The following is a 21,729-nucleotide window of genomic DNA, read 5'->3' as shown; positions in this document are numbered from 1 at the left end:
CCCATTGCAGATTGAAAGACATGACAGCTGTGCCTATGACCACCTAGAAGTTCGAGATGGAACCAGTGAAAACAGTCCCTTGATAGGACGGTTCTGTGGTTATGACAGACCTGAAGACATAAGATCTACTTCCAACACTCTGTGGATGAAGTTTGTATCCGATGGGACTGTGAACAAGGCAGGCTTTGCTGCTAACTTTTTTAAAGGTGATTTGCACCCTCTCACAAATTCGTGTTTCGTTGGTGTTGTTAAGGGTAGATGGGATATTAAGTTTTGAGTCTGGGTAAAACTGGGTAAGAGTTGCTTAGAAGTTGAAGTATGTTCTTATATTCTAAAGCTAGGGAGTATTTACTAGAATAAAATGAAAGCTATTTTAGTGTAAAAAGTAACATCAAATTTACATATAGGAAATTTATAGGCATATTACTAAGTGTGTTATTTGAAGTGTACCATGCGAATGAAAATTTCTAGTAGAAAGAATGAACAATTTTTATCTGCATGGGCTTTCACAAGATAAATTGGTTAATAATTTACATATGCTGAAATTCACCAATAGGAAACATCTGTTTCCATTATTTAAATAGTACAGTTCACTGTCAACAAGAGTCGCGCAGAAGGTCTCCATGTAAATTGGAAGGTGGAGAAAGTTGTTACTTCAATATATAAATTTATTAAAACATATAGCAACATTCTTAAATTTTTCTGGCTTTGTCATATGCCAGTTGTAAAAACATTATTTCTTGTGATTATGCATTTATTTGTCAAAGCACTTAATATTTTGCTGGTATATGTCTCTACAAGTTGGTTGTATTTGCATAATTGACATTAGTTTATTTCTGAAGGATAAAATTATAGAGTACCTTGTCATTTTCTCTGTGCACATTTAAAAATAATGTATATTATATCTGAGTCTGAAACAAATTTGACTGGAGTTTCTTATATACTAATATTTGTTCATTATATATAATTGATGTATATTATGCACATTATATTTTACGCAATAAAAGTGCATACATTTATATGAATATTTATTTTTAGTCTAAATATCTGTATAAAAACAACAAAGCATTAAAAGATCTAGTAATCTACTAAGTTTCATTATTTTTTTAAAGTTATAATCATTACAATCTACTTCTTGATGATATTTTTAAAGGTATTTGTGTAGTATATAATTTTGTGCTTGTGCATCCAGTATTTGTATATGGTGTGTGTGTGTAATTAAACCCGGGGTTTCTCATATGCAAATCATATATTCTCCCACTCAGCTGTGTGTGTCTCCAGCTTCTAAAAGCATGTTTTGAGATATATTTCACAAATTATACTGTGAAATCAGTAAGTGATGCTGCACTTTTTCAACTTAGTTCCAAAACATCTCCAGGATTTAGTAATCTCCATTTGCCCTTAAATTCAGAAAACACACACACACACACACACACACACACACACACACACACACACACACAGTGTATGAGATAAGGTGACTTCCAGTTGTCCCTGAAACAGGTGAATTTCTCGTCTCTCTCCTGTTCTCTGGATTTGGGTGCCACACTATGTGTTCCTACAGTTCGCACAACAAAGGCTTAGTCATTAGAACCTCTTTGTTGAGGAATGAGTGGTCTGTTTTATTCAGAGTCATTAGGCACCCCATTTGAAGAGGTTTTACATTCTCACAAACAGAGATTGAACACTCTAACTGCTCTGCATCTCTCTTCACTTTATAGAAGAAGATGAGTGTACCAAACCTGACCGAGGAGGTTGTGAGCAGAGGTGCCTCAACACACTGGGCAGCTACCAGTGTGCCTGTGAGCCTGGCTATGAACTGGGGCCAGACAGAAGGAGCTGTGAAGGTAGGGCCTGTGTGTGTGTGTGTGTGTGTGTGTGTGTGTGTGTGTGTGTGTGTGTGTGTCTATCTCCTTCTTTTCCTGCCTGCCTGTCCGTCTATCTCTTTCTCCATCCCTCTTCTTTCTGTCTGTCTGCATCTGTCTCTGTATCTCTGTCTCTACCTCCCTTTTCCATCTTGATGTCTCTGTCTCTCTGTGCTGTCATTTTCTCCTACAGTGAGCACAGCAGACATGACACCTCACGTGGTCTCTCGTTACTAGCATCTATCTCTTCCTCCCCTGGCTATAAGACCTACATGTGTTTCCAGCTCCACTATCACCTACATTTAGCTCTGCATGTGTTCTTCTACCCGCTCCCTCATCACCCCTTCAGTTGTCTCTCCAGCTCTCCCTGTGTCTGTACTCACTCCACCCACTTCCATTCTTTGTATGGGAATGTAACCTTCCATATTTCCTCAGCCACACATTTCAGTATCTGTTATTTTTTTTTATTATTTTCTTGACAGACTGTATGCATAGAACACACTTGTTTACTTGGTCTTCTTCACATATTTATCTACTGACACAGACATAAGAATGTAGCACAAAATTAAATAAATATTTTTGTGAGTTAAAATTTATTGTACAATGGCATTTTAGTCATGGTCATCTACATTTGTTCATTGAAATCTTACATGAAAGCTTGTATACAATGATTTGTTATCAGAGCCTATAGGTAGGTTCTTTCTTAATTATTTAAAGATGCTTCATTTTAATTCCTCTTCCTTCATTGCATCTTTTAATTTATTTTATTTCATGTGTGTATGTGTCTTGCCTCCATGTATATAAATGTGCCACATGCACATCTCGTGCCTTTAGATGGATGAGGATGTTGGATCCCGTGGAATTGTAGTTACAGATGATCGTGATCCACTATCTGTGTGCTGGGAACTCAGCCTAGGTCTCCTGCAAGAGCAACAGTTCTCTTAAGAACTGAGTCATCTCTCCAGCCCGTTCCTCCATTTCATACAGGCTTCACCCATCAGTGTAAGGGCAGAGCACACTGGCTGATCTTCCCTGCAGTCAATTTCTCTTTCACCATCCTCACTGTTCTATCTTCACAGATGTTTACAATTTATAGTCACATAATTTAGAGTTTCACCACCAAAATGTAAGTGTCCCAAAAGTGAGCCTTTTGTTCATACATCAGTGATATATAGGCTGTGATTATATATCAGTGCAAAAGGCAGTAAAACTTTTTGCTTCATATTTGATGCTGTCGCCCCTGCTGGCTTACTTTTGAAAAATGACACTGCTTCTTTATTTCCTAAGTTTGAATTCATGCTTGGCCTTTCAAGTCTCCATCACATGTACTTAACTGACAGCCTCCCCTCTACACCACTAGATACAGAAATGAAAATGGCATAGTTGGGAAAAATGTGAAGTATTTTAAAGTGGCCCATTGTGTATCAATTCTGAAGGCAAATGACTCTAAGAAATTTTATTGCTGCCTGCACGTCACAGGCAGGTACTGGACACAGATCTGTGTCCCCAAGATGAACATCACTATTCCTTACATGTGACCCCTAGAAATAAATCTTTTCTTTATAGTCATTTATCAAACACCCAGTGAAAATGAGTGAACCCATCACTTTGAATACTTACTAATATGATAGCAAATACACACATACCTATGTTTACACAAGCATGTAAACAAAGGCGTCATCTCAGGTAACTATTGGCCATCCCAGAAATTAGTTATGAGCTATATGTAGGGTGTGCTTGTTTTATTCGACTTGCCCTTGTGATACTCTGACTTTGTTTTTTTCAATAGGAACTTAGAAAGGAAATATAAAGTGTCTATTCTAAAAAGATCATCAAATATCCAAGAATACAATTTTTTAAAATTAAAAGCTTTGTAATAATATGTTCTATCTGTTATTTTATGTTTCTTGCTGGTGTAGGTTAAATGGTCTTACTTACCTTGGGGAAAAGTATGGTAATTTTAAAATATGGGTTTGGTAATATTTTATATGAATATCTTATGCTGTCTCTCTATCGTCTTTCTATCATCTATCTCTATAAATCTATCATCATCATTTCTCTCATATCTTATCTATTCCTCTATATATCCATCATCTCCCTCTATCTACAAATCAATTTCTAAGTATCTATCATCTATTATCATTATCTATTAAAACATTTGTGTATCTATGTATATATATGTATGTATGCATGTGTATGTATCTATCAAAGATCTCTCAATCAGTTATTTCTATCTACTTAGTCATCATCAGCCAATCAGTTATCTATCATTTATCTCTGTATGTTTTCCTTAGTTCCCACAATTTTATTAATTTCATAAAAGTTATTTTATATTACTTTTCAGTCATCAAGATACTGGAAGGTATTTTACATGCATGAAAAAGAAGAAAACTTGGACTTGGTTTCATACGAGTCACTGAAATTTGAAGCTATTTACAATGTACTTCTTCATTTCCAAGCTGATGATTTACAGCCTATGAATGGGATTTGATGATAAAATCTTTTGCTAAACCTAAAGACTGAGAGTACAATTTCTCGAGTTGACAGAAGCTGAATCACATTTAATGCTGACATGGTGGGTGTTGAAGGGGTGGCACTGATACTATTTCCTTTTCCCTTCTAGCTGCTTGCGGAGGACTTCTTACGAAGCTCAATGGCACCATAACCACCCCTGGCTGGCCCAAAGAATACCCGCCAAACAAAAACTGTGTATGGCAAGTGATCGCTCCAAGTCAGTACAGAATCTCTGTGAAGTTTGAGTTTTTTGAGCTGGAAGGCAATGAAGTAAGTGAGCAAAGTCTGCAACATCTTTTTCATGTTTAGAACCCCAAGGCAGACTGACAACTTAAATGACATTACTATTCCTTTTCAAAATACACTTTACTGAATTAAAGGATCAATTTTTTGAGATATGACCACACTGAAACCCTTGAAATCACTGATCTGGAAATGTCTGTATGCTATCCACAAACACACCAAATTCAGGTGGAATTTAAGGCATAGGAATGACAGCCAGAAAATGTCAGCTGAATTTTTGTTTTCACTGGATGATTTTTATGGACAAGGTCATAAGTACCTGCTTCTAACTTTTATTTCTGCATTTATATTTAATTGTACATGACTTAATTTGACTAAGTATAATAAAAACATTAAATAATGAAAATTACCTTCTTTTTTCTTTATACCTCATGAAATTTGCAAACATGGGATGAGAAATGTAATGTATGAATGCCTCTAGGCACTGTTATTGGATTTTTTGTAGGTTTCATACACAACTTCTTTAGTGTACTTATTTTTTACTTTTGTTCCTTTTTCTGTCTACTCATGGTTTTGCTTTTGAAATATTCACTTTATTGCTTTTATTTTATTTTTATTTTATTATTTTATTTTAATTATTTTCCTTTATTTTACATACCAGCTTGAAATATTCTTTTCTCCAATAATTCAACTTGTAATGGTTAAGATAACTTTTTTGTTTGATTTCAAGTTTTAATTAAGATGTATTGCAGTTTTTCACTCTCTGTTGCATTAATAACAATAAAGCTATCATTATCAAGCACAACTGAGGGCACCACAAATGTAGGCAACAGACAAAATTGTCCCTAAAAAGCACCTGGGAAACACTGGGGTACCAGGACTAAGTGAGAAGTGTCCATTAAACAAGCATCACCGGGTATAAGGCAACTGTGCTCCATAAAAAATTCCGTCTGTGACTTATTTTTTTTTTTTGGTTGATTATTTTTCAGTTCTCTCACTTGGATGGCATAGATGGCTAGGATGTTACCCAGTACCTTCCAAATCTACAAAAAAAAAAATCCTTTCAAAGGAAATTCACCATATAATAAACTTTGAACTTTCAAGATGTTTAGGTAGTTAAAACCCAATGCATTTCAATAGCTGTTTCTTTGGGCTACTTGGTTATATGGATTTTTTTTTATAATAGACAGAAAGGGCTTTTGAAAAAAATAAATAATTATAAACATTATTTTGATCAGCTGAGCAATGGGAAAATCATCTTATATTTTTAAGATTTATAAACTGCAAAACACACATAAATAGATATATAATAAATGTCACTTTAAACAAATGTTCCATTGTTTTAGAACCTAAAATACAGTCAACCAATTCATTATCCAGTTAAATGCTAATCAGAACTGTTATCTTTTTTAATTGTTAAGATAACTTTATGCATTAAAAATAAATTCTTTGGAGGCTTTGAATTAAATGTGAAGAGTGACCTATGGGAGGTAAAGGTAGGCAGGACTATCAAATCAGAAAAGTTAATCAGCTGGGAAGAGGAGAAGGCTGATTCATTAAAGTCCCTGTCATGCTAACGTGAGTATCTGGGTTCCACACCCAGCATCTGGAAAAAAGCAGGGCATGGCTGCACATATTGCAGTCCCAGAACTGGGGACTCCAAGACAGGAGGACCCACAGCTCTTGCTGGACATTCAGTCTAGACTAGACCTCCAGGTGCCGTATAACTCTCTACCATAAAAAGGAAGCAGGAAGCTTTTGAAAAATGATAACTGGAGTGGACATCTGACTTACACACATGCATACACACCTACATATACACACATATGAAGGTCACACACACACACACACACACACACACACACACCAGTAGATTTGTTTAGATTATTTTCCAATATCATATTTAGGAAAAAATGATAAGATGGACATCAATTAAACCTTTTAACATATTTAATAAGCAGGGAACATAATTTTCCTTAACAATTATCTCAAATCAGAGTGACTATTGAAATGAAGACTATAATTATAACACATTTTGAAAAACTTTTTATATGATCCACACTTTCCAGAAATGGGATTTCTCTCCCAACATGTGACTTGATGTTGACGGAATGTTGAGTCAACTCTGCTATCATAGTTATTGCTCTAGCTATTATTGGGGTAGGAGAGACATTTTGAATTGACTCGTGGTGTGAGAAGAAAAGGAGCTTCTATGAAGGAAGAAGGGGCAGAGGTGGTTTTATACAAATGCCCCTTTGTGTTCTGGATGCCTTGGTCTCATTGTAATGGCCACTATTCACAGAACATCTGGCTGTGAACTTGTTAACATAGGCCAGAATTCTTAAACTGGCCTTACTGTGTGGGAAGCCTTCTCAGCATTCTATGTATTTCCATAGCTTGATAACTTAACTGTTTACAGTAACAGACCCAAGCAAACCTTTGACTTATAAAATCTTAGAGGTAATCAAAACTTCATTAATCTGTTCTCTCAACTGATGTTCCAGAAGAAAGCCAATAGTAAAAGCCTTCAGCATCTGAAACATTCTTTTAAAATGGAGTTCTCCCTCAACAAATGTCACACTCTAACGAAGTATGCAGAAAAATTACTTCATTCTTCCCAGTAGCAGCTTGTTTATTTAGTACCTAATTAATATCACAAAAAAAAAAATCCCCAGTGATTTGAGTTGACATATTTCAAAGTACAGATCATGCCCCAGGGTTCAATCGTATGTATTGTTAAACCTTGCTAATTATACGTTTATATAATAAGGTTGCTCATGCAAGATGCATTCTGTAGCATACATATGCTCTGTTAGAGCTTGGGAAAAGTGTGCTGTGGAAACATCTGTTAGTGGCCATAAAATCGCTTAAGAATACTTGGCATGCAGTTGGGTCCTTGCATTTTTGTGATGCGAGGTAAATAAATCAGATGATCTTACTTCATTTTGTTACAAATCCACCGCTTATTCCACTGAAGAGATTTAGCATTTGTTTACAATCCGCTAGTAGTCCTACCAAATAATTTATAGTACCTAACCCTGAAGGAAATGAAGAAACAGGCGCCCTCTAACAAGCATTGAAGACAGGATTCTAGTACTACCCACCAATTGTCTACCTATTCCTTGGAGTTGTAATCGGTGCTGTTTGGTACAGGGTGTCATGTTTAGGGTATGCAGTACTGGTTTAAACCCAACTCTGGGCTGTTAGCCAACTACAACCATATGTGATAAGTTTACCTTTGTACATGTTTTGTAAAAAAAAAAATTCTAAACATAGGTTTTGTTCAGAGGATGACTTCTATTGACAGGGGTCATTCTGGGAAAAATGTAGCATAGAATCTTATATTTTTGTCATCAGTGTTAGATGAGACACGGCAAATGTTATCACAATTCATTCTGAAATTTAAAATAAAAATAAAATGAAGGCAGCAATCATAGCTTATCTTCTTCCCATAGATACCACCTTTGAACAAATCTTAATTCTCCTCATATTTTGGTATTTTTGTAAAAGATACATGATATGAATTGTACAAATAAATTGATGAAAGAAGGGTTTCCACAGTAAATTTCTTAAATTTTTGTACCCTCTGCTCATAGTTTATTTTTGTTGGATTTGGTTTTTTTTCCCTTTATGTGTTAATCCTAGTAGGAATACCATGGGGATACTGAATGAAAGTCATGACAGGTTTCTCTAACTATAGTCTCAACTATCTGGTTCTCTCTAATTGGTGATCATGACAACCATGTTTGTCCAGGTTTGCAAGTACGATTATGTGGAGATCTGGAGTGGTCTTTCCTCTGAGTCTAAACTGCACGGCAAATTCTGTGGAGCTGATGTACCTGAAGTGATCACGTCCCATTTCAACAACATGAGGATTGAATTCAAATCGGACAACACTGTATCCAAGAAGGGCTTTAAAGCACACTTTTTCTCAGGTATGCGTGTACAAATGCTGTATACACATGAGTTTCTGTCTTCCAGTGTGCACTGATTTAACTGCCCTGTCTTCTCCGCTTTCTGTAATGGGGAGGTGTGTGGAATGCCTGAGCAAAGTTTAACAGCTTGATTAGTGCAGATGTTAGTATATTCATAGTATAGAACCAGATGAAATGCTGTCTCCAAACAGTAGCTAGTATATAAGTTTAAATATTGTAGCAAATTCTAGCACAAGGACTCCAGCATTTTTACATACTGACTGCTCCATATGTATGCATGGTGATAATGACGCCAGACTCCCCCAACCTGGCAGATTTTCCAAATAATATTTATTGCCTCAAAAACTGTGATTTCATTTGAGTACTAAATTTTTCCCCATTTTATATTTCTTTAATATATTAGGGTCAAATCAATGTCCAGTTTTGTCTTGTTTATGCATAAATCATTACAATAAGTATGAAAAAGAAATTTATATTACATATAATTTTATATAGCTTTAAATAGAAATATAAAATGTACTTTAAAATATGTTATATAAAGATACAAAAAATACATAATATTTAATGGTTTGTGACTGTTAGTAGACTTTAAAATTAATTAAAAGTTCATTTTTTATATTAGAGCCTGAAGTATAAAAATAATTCCTAATTTTTACAAATATATAGTGTGTGTATGTTTGTGTGTAAATATTATTTTCTCAGTTTTGAAACTACTTTTTATAAAACTGTTCTTCTGACCTTCAAAAATAGGTTACAATAAACCTTACCACAGAAATCTCTTCTGCCTGTGTAGCTAGCAACTGATTTAACACAACTGAATCCCGATTATATTTTAATACTAGGTAATTTGAATTGAGTTCATTTAAACTCTATTTATGCCATCTTTTCTCCATTTAAAATTAATGAGATTTACAATGTCCAGGGTTTGCTTGCAGTTTTCAGTGTAATTGAAGTTAATGGTTCATAGGATCCGTTGAGTTCCAAGTCAGATACAGTGAACTCAAAACACAGGGGATTGGGGCTCCCTTGTTCTCCTTCCCTCCTTTCTCTCAGATTTAATTACCTTTTAAAAATGCTTTTCAATCATTCATTTAAGATTTCTATTATTCAAAATATAATTTTAATTTCCTAGTCTAATAGAAAGAGGACTAATTTCAGACCTGTCTATTTTGTAAATGTATATATTGAAGTTTTTAAGCGATCTGGTGGTAAGGTGGAGATAACTCTGTTATCTTAGTTCTGTCTAAATATTTATTTTAAAAGTTGAACTTATGAAATGAGTGAATTCTGCAAACCATCCAAGATACCTAGCATCTTTTACATTACTTCAGATGTTCACTTTATCTAAAAATTGTTTAAAAGATTTATTAAACAAATCCTGAGTCCAATGTATCTTTAACTCTATAGATTCTTAGTAAATTTAAATTTGCCTTTGTGACTATTGGCCAGGCAAGGCCATAGGAACTGGAGAGACATATTGTTAGGACAATGGCATTGACATGTAAGCACCTTGCTTCACTCTTCTAACATGGATGTAAAAGGAGCACAGCCCGAGTTCAGCACATGAAGTGACCACATCCCTTGGTAGCATCCATAACTAGTAATTCACTATCAAACATATTCTTTGATACAATCATGTTCAGGAAGCAACCTGATATTTGTATTTATGTCACTCCTCTGGTGAAAAATAGCATATATAAATTATATGACTTTAGTTAATTTTGATAAAGTTTAGATAAGATTATTATGTCTAGGGGTATTGCTAAATATACTGGATAATTAAGGTCAAAAAGCAACAAAAGTACCAACTCTGCTGTTGCGTTCATTTGTGAATGGAGACACCCGAGGAGCTAAATGCTTAGCTCCATGTCACAGTACAACCACTCCTTACTTCATCTTTGTCTGCCATTCATTTGCTTGACCATGAGAGACAGCCACGACCTTGCCATGGTAATGTGTTACACTAGCATCCTTAGGACATGAAGAAAAAAAGGACACTTTTTGTTTCTTTAATAGACTGCCACTTGGTAAAAGTCCATAATAATTGTTAGAAACAATAAAATCCCAGTGTTCTCTCTTGGATTTATTGAAAGGTCTTACAAATCTGCCAGGTTTGGGTTTAAGATATTTTGGATTTTTAAGCATGATTAGATGAACTGTGCACCTCAGTTCCTGTGTCTTTCTGCTCGCTAAGCAATACATTTCCTCCAGAAAGGGAAGTAAAGCTGCGTTTGGCATAAGTTGCTAAAGGAAGGGATGGCAGCAGATGGAGATTCGGAAGGCTACATGGCTGACTATCAGAATTCTAAACTGTGTATTTGTCTAGCTGTGTATTTGCATTGAAAAGAGCTAGATTTCTCATAGTGTTTTGAGCATAATAGTTTACAAAATAGTATGTAATGGTTTGTTAAGTGGTTCAGTATAACTAAGTTTATAAAAACCATAGATAAACATACTGTACTTTCTAGTAAATTGAAAGGTTTTTTTATTTGAAAATTCATTACTTAGGGATTTGCTGAAGCATAGTCATGGAAGTATTTTCACAAATACTGTAGAAAGAAAAAAATGGTCATGGGAACCAAATCACCGAACATGGTCTGTCTCAGAACTTTGAGTCGTGGGACAGTTTTATGAACTATCTCAAAACTAGACAGAAGGAATTCAGAGTCGCTTTATGGAATAATTGTATGACAGTAGAAAGTATAAATAAGTGACAGCAAATGTACCTGGTAGATTCCTTTTTGTTCTAAGGTTACTTAGTGAGGTTATCATCTAAAACGTTGTAGATTATAAACTATTGTCGGAACCTGGGTAGGAACCTACTCATCTTACGTACCCACAGCTAAGCCAACGTGCATGCACATAAGATAGTTGCCACTTCTAAGTGCCCAGATGACTGTGTTGTGGCACAAATGTGGTGATTCTGATGTTGTGCAATTCCCCCTAAGGAATGTTTCTCTGAATTAAATACAAAGAAACTGTCAGATGACAAACTCTTGCATCGCATACTTCTCTGTTACTCCAAACATTTCTAGATCTGTAAAGCATTGCATCATGGACTGTCCTCTTTGAAAGTGAAAGAATTTTACGACTTATACAGATTTTAATTAGCTGAACAATCGTATAAGATGAAAATATATTTGGATTAACTTTGAATTATCTCATTACAAGCTACCCAATATACATGCTCCTCTAATATAATATTGATAGTTGTTTTTATTGAGGTTTAGTTAAAATTTTTATTCTTAAAACTCAGAAGCTGTTACTAAGAGAGAAATCCTAATCAAGAATATAATATATGCAGTCATTTTAAATGCTTTACAATAACAGTTACTAGAAAACTTAATATTTATCAGTAAAAACTAAATTTTATTATTTATTCTATCTTATTCAGAAAGAAAAATCTGTTTAAAAGTTTAGTTCTCTTGCAAAAAGTGGTCCATCAGGATAAAGATAAACAAATACACTCAAGTTGTAGGGTATGCAGTGGAGTAGTGTGTGCATACTATGATTTCTGTTGTATCTGATAAAGTAGTACAGATATTCTAGCTCTTTCCACTTTTAAATGTGTGTTTTATATTGAAGGGGAAGAATAAAAGATAGGTCTTAAAAAGGAAATTTACCAGAGAAATTAACATGCATTGTATCTGCTACTGCTATATTAGAGGAATTAACACATTTTCATGTATCGATTCTAGGCAATTATAAGAAATTAGTCGGAAAAAAATTAAGTTAATGGATTTTCTGTCTGACAAATCTATGCCTGTCTAGAAAAGTCATTGTTTCTTGTTGTAGGGTAATTGCATTCAAACTCCTTTTATGGGCGTGCATGCACGTATTATAGAAAGCTTCTGCAGTAGCATTTTCTGTGTTTTCAAGGGTCTTTAGTGTCTCTTATCTCTCCTCATCCTCTCCCCTGCCTTCCCGTCTCACACCCCATTTAATCTTTCTTGCTCCACTATTCCTCATTTTCCCTTTAAACCACCTGCATTCTAACTCTGACCCTTGGCTAATTGCGTCCTCCGTGGTCCTTTACTCCTTTCTCAATTTCTGTGGGACAGCTAAGTCTTATAACCCTCTTCATCCAGATGAAGGAGTGGACATGTGAGAGTCGGAAGCAGTGGAGAACTATAGCAAAACTGTTTCTGCACACAACAGGGCAGTTGTACATCTAAGCTCACAGCAGCCTTGACAGCATGCACAAGACTTATATAAACTCATCAAGTAAAATCCCAGCATAGAGAAGGGAGGTGATCCCAAAGTCCCACCCACTGTGGAAGCTGTTGGCAACTGATGGCTGCTAGAGAGAGAAAGTCAGCTTTTCCTCAAAGATGTGGCCTTTGGTAGGCTGCCCCTACTCCAGTGGATGCCACTGCACTCAAGCTCATACTGGCAGTATTAAGTGGATTCAGTGGGCAGAGAAAAAAAGAGAAAGTATAGGAAGTTGGAAATGAAAGGTAGTGATGAGATATAAGAGAAATGAGAGGGGAGGCAAAAGAGGGGATTTGACCAAATATTATATGCATGTATGAATATTAAGTGAAGTGTTTTAAAGGTGCTCTCAGATTACGAATGAATATGTTTCCCCTCAGCCACTTCTTCAGGGAAAATACTGATCAGATTGAATCTCGTATGTACTACCATAAGCTCACCAGCTCTTGCTGGAAATAGCAGCCGTGAGTGTAGACTTTGGATTCTGCCTGACTGAGATGGAAGTGTATTGTGCCCTTCTTATTCTCACGTGTGGAAGGAACATCTGGGCGATGTGCATCAGGCACCGCCTTCCAGTTTGATTGAAATTGCTATGCTGGGCTTGGAATGACAGCTTGGTGGCACCCTGTGGTAGCTGTGGCTCTCATTGTGCTGGCTGCCCTCTAATTCCCTTTAGCTGCATTCCCTGTAGTGACTATGCTGACTATTTATAAAGTGTCTATTCCTTTCTACTCTAACCTCTGTTTTCATTCTCACACACCAAAAACCCCTTCAGGGGATGACTTATTAATAAGCAGATCTACCAGACCACTCTGTTTAAAATACATAAGTTTAATCCCATGTTTAGAATGGACCAAGGATACCTTTTTCTGTCTTTGAATGTTATGAAATACCCAAACTAATTAATTGTAAGTATATTAATGAAAAAAACCACCATAGTTATTAAACGATTTTTAGGAGTGACTCTATACCTGTTTTGGAAGCTTGTTCAGCTTCGGTCATAGCTGTATTATTGCCCTCCTATAACTCTTGTCTTTGTTCAGACTGCTCACACTTCCACACCTGTCTCTGAAAAACTGGTAATGGATGCTAAAGATCATCTGGAAAAGGTCCATCTTTCTCCCACCAGAAATTTCTGCTCTAGCATAGAATATCGCCAAGTGCTCCAACACAACTCTCTCAACACACAGTCCATGCCCTATACCAGTACTTTTAGAAGCCCAGCTCAGAGCGCAAGTCCTCAAGCTAAACAAGAAATAAGTTAAACGAAGGCACCCTAAGTTTAAATTTGTCTTATGTCGGAAACCATGAGATGTGCAGTTCATTTTGTCTTCTGTCAGAGTCCACCACAACTAGCCGGATCTGTGCTGATCTGCTTTTGTTTAAAGACTGCTCCCTAACCTGGGTCTTACTTCTCTGCTAGATAAGGATGAGTGCTCCAAGGATAACGGCGGCTGTCAGCACGAGTGTGTTAACACGATGGGGAGCTACATGTGTCAGTGCCGGAACGGATTTGTGCTGCACGAGAACAAACATGATTGCAAGGAAGGTATGGAAAGACGTAATTGCTTGACAACATCTCACCTCTCACGTGTGTTGAGCAAAGCCTGGCTTCCACTTGCGTAATCACCTGCTGCTGCTGCTGCTGCTGCGGACTATCCAAAGCTCAAAAACCTAGCCATTATTGGTTGTGTGTAGATATTCATGGGATGCTATGGGACACCTCATTAGGGGAAACAAAAGTTCTGCACTCCACACACAGATGACATTAGATTTAACTTTGTATAACAGAGAAGATGCTACAGTGTCATCCGCTAGACGACATTTCTCCACATGGTTCTGCATCTTTGTAGAGAGGCTCCATTACCCTGTCACATTAAACCTCTCCAAAATGGTTTACATTTGGTGTGGTATTCCTCCCTGAATATGTCATACATTCTCTACATGAGCGATGCTCCTCTAAGTATCAGAGCTATCAGACACAGATGGTAGATTCTCTGCCATTTGGAGTCATAAGCAAGAGGTTAGGGGGAAAGCATACTAATATGACAATAACTTACTAGACTATCTCTGTCCCTAAGATTTTGTGAAGCGATTTTTAAAAGAAAGAACAAAAAACAGTTATGTAGTTCTTCTTTCTTCTTAGGGACTTTGCTGTGGGATTGCCTGCTTAGACTGGAGGCCAGCTTTCTCTTAAAAAGAAAATTATTAAGACAAATTTTATAACTGTTGTCATTAGTACATGTAGGTTGGAAAAATCTGTTTATAACAGTCTTGTGAGTAGGTGTTTGTATATGTTTTAGAATCATCCATAATGTCCATATGGACCTTCCTTTCAGATGGAATCTCCCATCCATAATTTTTCCTCTTCTTTTTCATTAAGATAATGACATTGTACAGAATTAGATGCAAGCAAGAATTTTTGCTCTCTGCATTACGCACAGGATGTTTATAACTTGGTGGGGTAGGCTACTAATTCAAAGACTGGGACAAAAGTTCCAATGATTTTGCAGACATGTAAAGTAATTCAAAGGAAAGCAGCTTTTACAGATTATGTGTAGAATTCATGCTCAGATATGTTCCTGACAGTAGCTTTCTGAAACTAATTTTAGAGAAAACTTCCTATTAGACAAAATGATGTCCAGATATTCCCTATTGTAGCTTATTTGTATCGCCAGGAAGGAGGCTGAATTTCCCTCTACTTGTGTTGTATGGTGTGCACATTGCACTGCTTGGCAGGGAGAATCTAACTTTGCCATGGGTGGGTGTAGATCCTGCAGATGGCATGCTTCATAGGGCAAGGCCTAAACATAGGCAATAGAAGTGAGGACTCAGTCCAGAATTTTATCTTTTTGCAGAGATAGGCCTTGGGCATGCTAGGTATGTTCTCTACCATTGAGGTTTGCTGAGATAGCCTTGGGCATGCTAGGTATATTCTCTAACATTGAGGTTTGCTGAGATAGGCCTTGGGCAAGGTAGGTGTGTACTCTACCACTGAGATTTGCAGAGATAGCCTTGGGCATGCTATGTTCTCTAACATTGAGGTTTGCAGAGATAGCCTTGGGCACGGTAGGTGTGTTCTCTAACATTGAGGTTTGCAGAGATAGCCTTGGGCACGTTAGGTATGTTCTCTAACATTGAGGTTTGCAGAGATAGCCTTGGGCATGCTATGTTCTCTAACATTGAGGTTTGCAGAGATAGCCTTGGGCATGCTAGGTATGTTCTCTACCATTGAGGTTTGCTGAGATAGCCTTGGGCATGCTAGGCATGTTCTCTAACATTGAGGTTTGCAGAGATAGCCTTGGGCAAGGTAGGTGTGTACTCTACCACTGAGATTTGCAGAGATAGCCTTGGGCATGCTATGTTCTCTAACATTGAGGTTTGCAGAGATAGCCTTGGGCATGCTAGGTATGTTCTCTAACATTGAGGTTTGCAGAGATAGGCCTTGGGCATGCTATGTTCTCTAACATTGAGATTTGCAGAGATAGCCTTGGGCACGTTAGGTGTGTTCTCTAACACTGAGGTTTGCAGAGATAGCCTTGGGCATGCTATGTTCTCTAACATTGAGGTTTGCAGAGATAGCCTTGGGCATGCTAGGTATGTTCTCTAACATTGAGGTTTGCAGAGATAGGCCTTGGGCATGCTAGGTATATTCTCTAACATTGAGGTTTGCAGAGATAGCCTTGGGCATGCTATGTTTTCTAACATTGAGGTTTGCTGAGATAGGCCTTGGGCATGCTAGGTATGTTCTCTAACATTGAGGTTTGCTGAGAGAGCCTTGGGCATGCTAGGCATGTTCTCTAACATTGAGGTTTGCAGAGATAGGCCTTGGGCAAGGTAGGTGTGTACTCTACCACTGAGATTTGCAGAGATAGCTTTGGGCATGCTATGTTCTCTAACATTGAGGGTTGCAGAGATAGCCTTGGGCACGGTAGGTATGTTCTCTAATATTGAGGTTTGCAGAGATAGCCTTGGGCACGGTAGGTATGTTCTCTAACATTGAGGTTTGCAGAGAAAGCCTTGGGCACGGTAGGTGTGTTCTCTAATATTGAGGTTTGCAGAGATAGCCTTGGGCACGGTAGGTATGTTCTCTAATATTGAGGTTTGCAGAGATAGCCTTGGGCACGGTAGGTATGTTCTCTAATATTGAGGTTTGCAGAGATAAATCTTGGGCATGCTAGGTATGTACTCTACCACTAAGGTTTGAAAGCTACATTTACAGCTTCATAACACTTGTTCTTCTTTTTTTAAATATTTTTTTAAAATTTCATTTTATATTCCAACCACAGTTCTCCCTCCCATCTCTCCTCTAGTCCCTCCTTATCTCCTCCCCAGCCCAGCCCCATTTACTCCTCCCAAAGGGTAAGAATCCCATGGTTGGTTGATGGAGGATCAAATCCCTCCTTACTTCATTTGTTAAGGCTGAGGATGGCTTCCCAACATAGAAAATGGCCTCCGACATGCTAGCTAATGCACCAGGGGATAGATCCTAGATTCCCATCTCTCTCTCTCTCTCTCTCTCTCTCTCTCTCTCTCTCTCTCTCTCTCTCTCTCTCCCTCCCTCCCTCCCTCCCTCCCTTCTTCCCTGCTTCCCTCTCTCTCATGCATTCCCCTGTTGAAAATCAAAATTTTCCTGTGAGAATATAGAACATCCTGGGAGGTCTTTTAGGAAAGGAGGAAACTGTCATGACAGCAACAGGAATTATCTTAGTTTAATTTGGGGGATAAACTCCAGGGCAGCGCTGCAGTGACTCAGGCATATTATCTATGTAAGAAAGAATCTCCCCAGTATCAAATGATAAAGTGACACCAGTTGTGAGAAACATAATGTTATACCATGGTGATTTGCTGGGAGTTCCCTTCAGGGTTAGCAGCAATTTGCTTATTTTTTTTACCTTAGTACTTCATTCCACCAAATGATGGTAGCATAGGCATTCAAGTATACATTTAAGTATAGGAGAGAGGAGATATAAATGCATGAGTCACAGAACAGTTTAGTAATGCTCATTATAAGTGATGTTGTGTAATGATGCAGCCCCTTGGCTTTTCTTTGTGGTAAAATATTTTGCTCAGACCCAGTGTAGACATGGTTGATTTGCAACCTATGTTACCCAAGCCTGAAATGTCTGATCCAATCGTTTAGAATAGAAGCTCACTTTCCTCAAGGCTCTTGTGGGGTTTGTGGCAAACATATAATTCCAGTGATTCAGACTGCAAACACGGCCTGATTATGTTCAGCAACAGGTTTCCCAAAGCAGATGAAAATGGTAGCAATGATTGGTGTGATATTTGCTAGCAATGTAGGGAAGTCATTCAGCAAGGCAGGGGGAGCAAATACATTGCTTGTTTTCTGACCTAACTCTGCCCTGGATTCCAACACCAACTGATACTGCTGTTATTGGCACAGCTGAGTGTGAACAGAAGATCCACAGCCCAAGTGGCCTCATCACAAGTCCCAACTGGCCAGACAAGTACCCGAGCCGGAAAGAGTGCACCTGGGAGATCAGCGCCATTCCTGGCCACCGCATCAAATTAGTAAGTGACCCCCTTCCTTTTATCCTTTTATTCAACTGATTGTCCATGTCTTTCCTGTCTAGCCCACAGAGAAGGATTTATTTAACTGTTTTATTTAACTGAATTAAATCAATTTTTCATGCTTTCCTTTCTACTCACACAAAATAAATGCTTGAGTTTTCAGATCAAGGTGAAAGCCATGTTCTCCCAAGGCCTCTTTAAAAGGTGTTATTAAAGTTTCCATAAACTTTAAGATCTGCATCCTAATGTTACTGATAATTATATGTACAAATGGGAGAATAAATGAAGTAATAAAAACAATAGAAATTCATCTGAAAAACAATGGACTTATCTTTCACCTAAAACAGCATAGTGTCGTCTTCTGAGGGTATAGATTCTATTTGCTGCATTGAAAAAAAAAACACAGTTTTAAAAATAAAATCAAGCCTGGAGGTCATGGAGCACACCTTTAATCCCAGGACTCAGGCAGCAGAGGCAGGTGAACTCTGAGTTCGAGGCCAGCCTGGTGTATAAGAGGTAGTTCCAGGACAGGCTCCAAAGCTATAGACAAACCCTGTCTTCAAAAAAAGAAGATGTTTTGCATTGTCATTTGTGGGATATTAATTTATACAATATATGACTCTTAGCATTAAAATTTGTAGATCTTTATATTATACTTATAATTGTGCCAACTATTACTCTGTATGACTAATTCAGATAATGACTATAAGTTACTCTTCTCGCCCATTTTCTTTGAGTTTTGCCTGGTCATCAAATAATAGTATTGCTTAATAACATAGATTCCATGCATTATAAACTACCAGAAACCAAAGAAATGAAGAATATGGCAGTGTTATTACTGTCCTACACATTAATATATAGAGGTAGCTCACAAGGCTTAGATACCATCTAGGAGATAGTATGTTAAAGAGCAGAAATACTTGAGAAAGATATTACTGATATGAAATATTCCACAGGACCAATCCATCCCAAAAGTGTATTTTTAGCACTGACCTCTGTAGACTCTTCCAGTTAGTTTTTCCTGTTTTATCTATAAAGTGACGTTACGGGAACATGGCGCTATGATGACATCAGAGATGGTGACAAAAGAGTCATCGTCCTGTCGTGGAGTTCTTTCCACGTGCCATGTTTGTGACAGACTTTCAAGAACCATCACTCCCCAGTCACTCTGTGAAAGGGTGTTAGGTGCTTGAGATGCCAGCGTGGCATGCTCTGCCTGCCCTGCACTTACTGTCATGCTCCTGTCCAAGGTGCTGATTGACAGAATGCTTCTTTGAACCCCTTGGTGCTTGTTAGAGAGCTACATAGATAGTGGTATTGGGAATATGGTTTATTTCTGATTGCATTCATGTGTAGAAATCAAATTTCTTTTAAAATTTTATTTTTGATAGTGTAACCTTTCTCTTTGAGCTGACTTGTTTTATGCAGTGCACAGAATACACATAGTTTCACTTTTGAAAAATATTTGTTGAACATAGAGTTCTATGTCAACTGTATTTCCTTTCTGCACCTTTTCAATATTGTCTCCATTGCTTTTTATAGAGTTTGAAGTTTCTTACTATTTCATTGAAGATTGTGTCTTTATTTTTTTATGCACAATAGTTCGTTTTTGTAGTCAGCTTCAAAATGTTCTCATTTAAATAAAGAATTTGAAAATAATGTACTTAAGTTTACTTGCATGCATTTAATAGTCTTATTTTGTGATCCACACTTTCCCATAAACTTCTTTGCATTTTCTTCATCTGTATGATGGCATCTGCCATTCAATTCAAATATTTCTTCACTTAACTCTTTTGTAATGCCATGTCCCTTTATCTGGGATTGAAATGATACAATTTATATTACTCCACAGCTCTTAGATGCTTTTAATTTTTGTCAATTGCATTTTGGCTTGATTAATATTTTCCTTTCCTGAATATATATATATTTTACAATATATTCTGATTATGGTTTTCCCTCTCCCCACTCCTCCCAGATCTTCCCCCACCTCCCTTCTAATCCAAAGCCCGTCCTTCTTTCCCTTTCTCGGTGGACAACAAACAGGCATCTAAAAATAATAATAAAATAAAATATGATAAATCAAAAAATGAAGAAGAATAGGGCAAAACAAGCAGAAGAAATGGAGCCAAAAATAAATCACTAGAAACACATACGGGAGTAGAGACACACATTCCCACACATGAAATCCCATAAAAACACAGAACCAGAAATCATAGTGTCTTTGCAACAGACATGTAAAGTTTAAAAATACATTGACAAAGTATTATGGGACACAGAACCTCTAAAAATGCCACTTAATTCAGTTCGGTGTTGACAATCACTACTGGGCTGGGTATGGGTCATGCCCTTAAGAGTAGTTTATATATCCAGAGAGACTCTACTGGAGAAAACTCAATTTTCCTTTCTGAACAGTTGTTAACTGGAGATAGCTTCTGGGTTAGAGATGGGGAATGTGTCCACACTCCCTCCTAGGCTGGGACCCATGTGTCACAGCCCCTGTGTATGCTGCTGTAGTCTCCATGTTCACAGGTGCATTGGTCCTGTTTAGAAGGCCTTGTTTCCTTGGCGTCCTCCATCCCTTCCTGCTTTTGCAATCTTTCTGGCCTCTCTTTCTCAGTATTCTCTGAGCCCTGAGTGGGGGAGATTTTTTTCATGAATACATGTTATTGAGGACTGAGAGTTCTACAAAGTTCTCTCAATCTCTGCACAGTCTCCAGCTGTGGATCTCTGTATTTGTTCCCATCTACAAAAAGAGAAGCATCTCTGATAGTGGCTGAGCAAGACACTGACCTAAGAGTATAATGTGAATGACTGCCATCGAATTAGCTTAACTTTCAATGATTGCTTCTTCATTTTCTTTGTGTTTATTGAAAAAATTGTTAAGCATCATTTGTTTTACTATTGTGTATAGTATTAATATTTAACTCATGGTTATAGTTTATATCTCTGTTAGTCTGTTGGATTTCCATAATAAAATATCATAGACTAAATATCAAAATATTATATATCAAAATTTATATATCAAAAAATTATGTAAGTTCTCCGTAGTTATGAATAGTTAAAGTCTAAGGTCAAATTGGCTGTATGATTGGGCTTACTATGTGGTTTTCTGGTTGACCTCTCTTCTTGTCCTTTAAATGCCTACCTTTTGTATTTTCACACAGTTTTATTGTTGTTATTGGTGTATGCGTGTGCATGCATGTGCGTATGTATATATGTAATAAACTTGATATGTTATTGTGTGTATGTGCTTGTTCATGTTTAGAGGTGCATTTGTGAATGTTCCACATAGCCCACATGTGAAGATCAGAGCACCAACTTTGGGTATCATCCCTTGTCTTTCTGTTTTCTTTAAGACAAGCTGTTTTAGCTGCTGTGTATGCTGAGCTAACTGGAAAGCAAGGTGTAGGAGAGCATCCTGCTTC

General features: G+C 37.2%; 1 protein-coding gene across 2 annotated transcripts in view; it reads left to right on the top strand.

Annotated features, from left to right (window-relative positions):
• Tll1 (tolloid like 1) overlaps positions 1-21,729 on the top strand; it is a 178,627-nt gene that overhangs the window by 146,210 nt on the left and 10,688 nt on the right. For both annotated transcript variants that reach the window (XM_075986871.1, XM_075986872.1), the window contains 6 exons: positions 11-206; positions 1,722-1,847; positions 4,489-4,649; positions 8,377-8,557; positions 14,193-14,318; positions 18,177-18,304. In XM_075986871.1, the coding sequence (XP_075842986.1) occupies positions 11-206; positions 1,722-1,847; positions 4,489-4,649; positions 8,377-8,557; positions 14,193-14,318; positions 18,177-18,304 (918 nt within the window). The remainder of the gene's footprint in view (positions 1-10; positions 207-1,721; positions 1,848-4,488; positions 4,650-8,376; positions 8,558-14,192; positions 14,319-18,176; positions 18,305-21,729) is intronic.

The sequence above is a fragment of the Microtus pennsylvanicus genome, chromosome 9, assembly GCF_037038515.1.
Source record: "Microtus pennsylvanicus isolate mMicPen1 chromosome 9, mMicPen1.hap1, whole genome shotgun sequence".
Taxonomy (NCBI): domain Eukaryota; kingdom Metazoa; phylum Chordata; class Mammalia; order Rodentia; family Cricetidae; genus Microtus; species Microtus pennsylvanicus.
The sequence above is the reverse complement of the archived record's forward strand: the minus strand, read 5'-3'. Positions and strand labels throughout refer to the sequence as shown.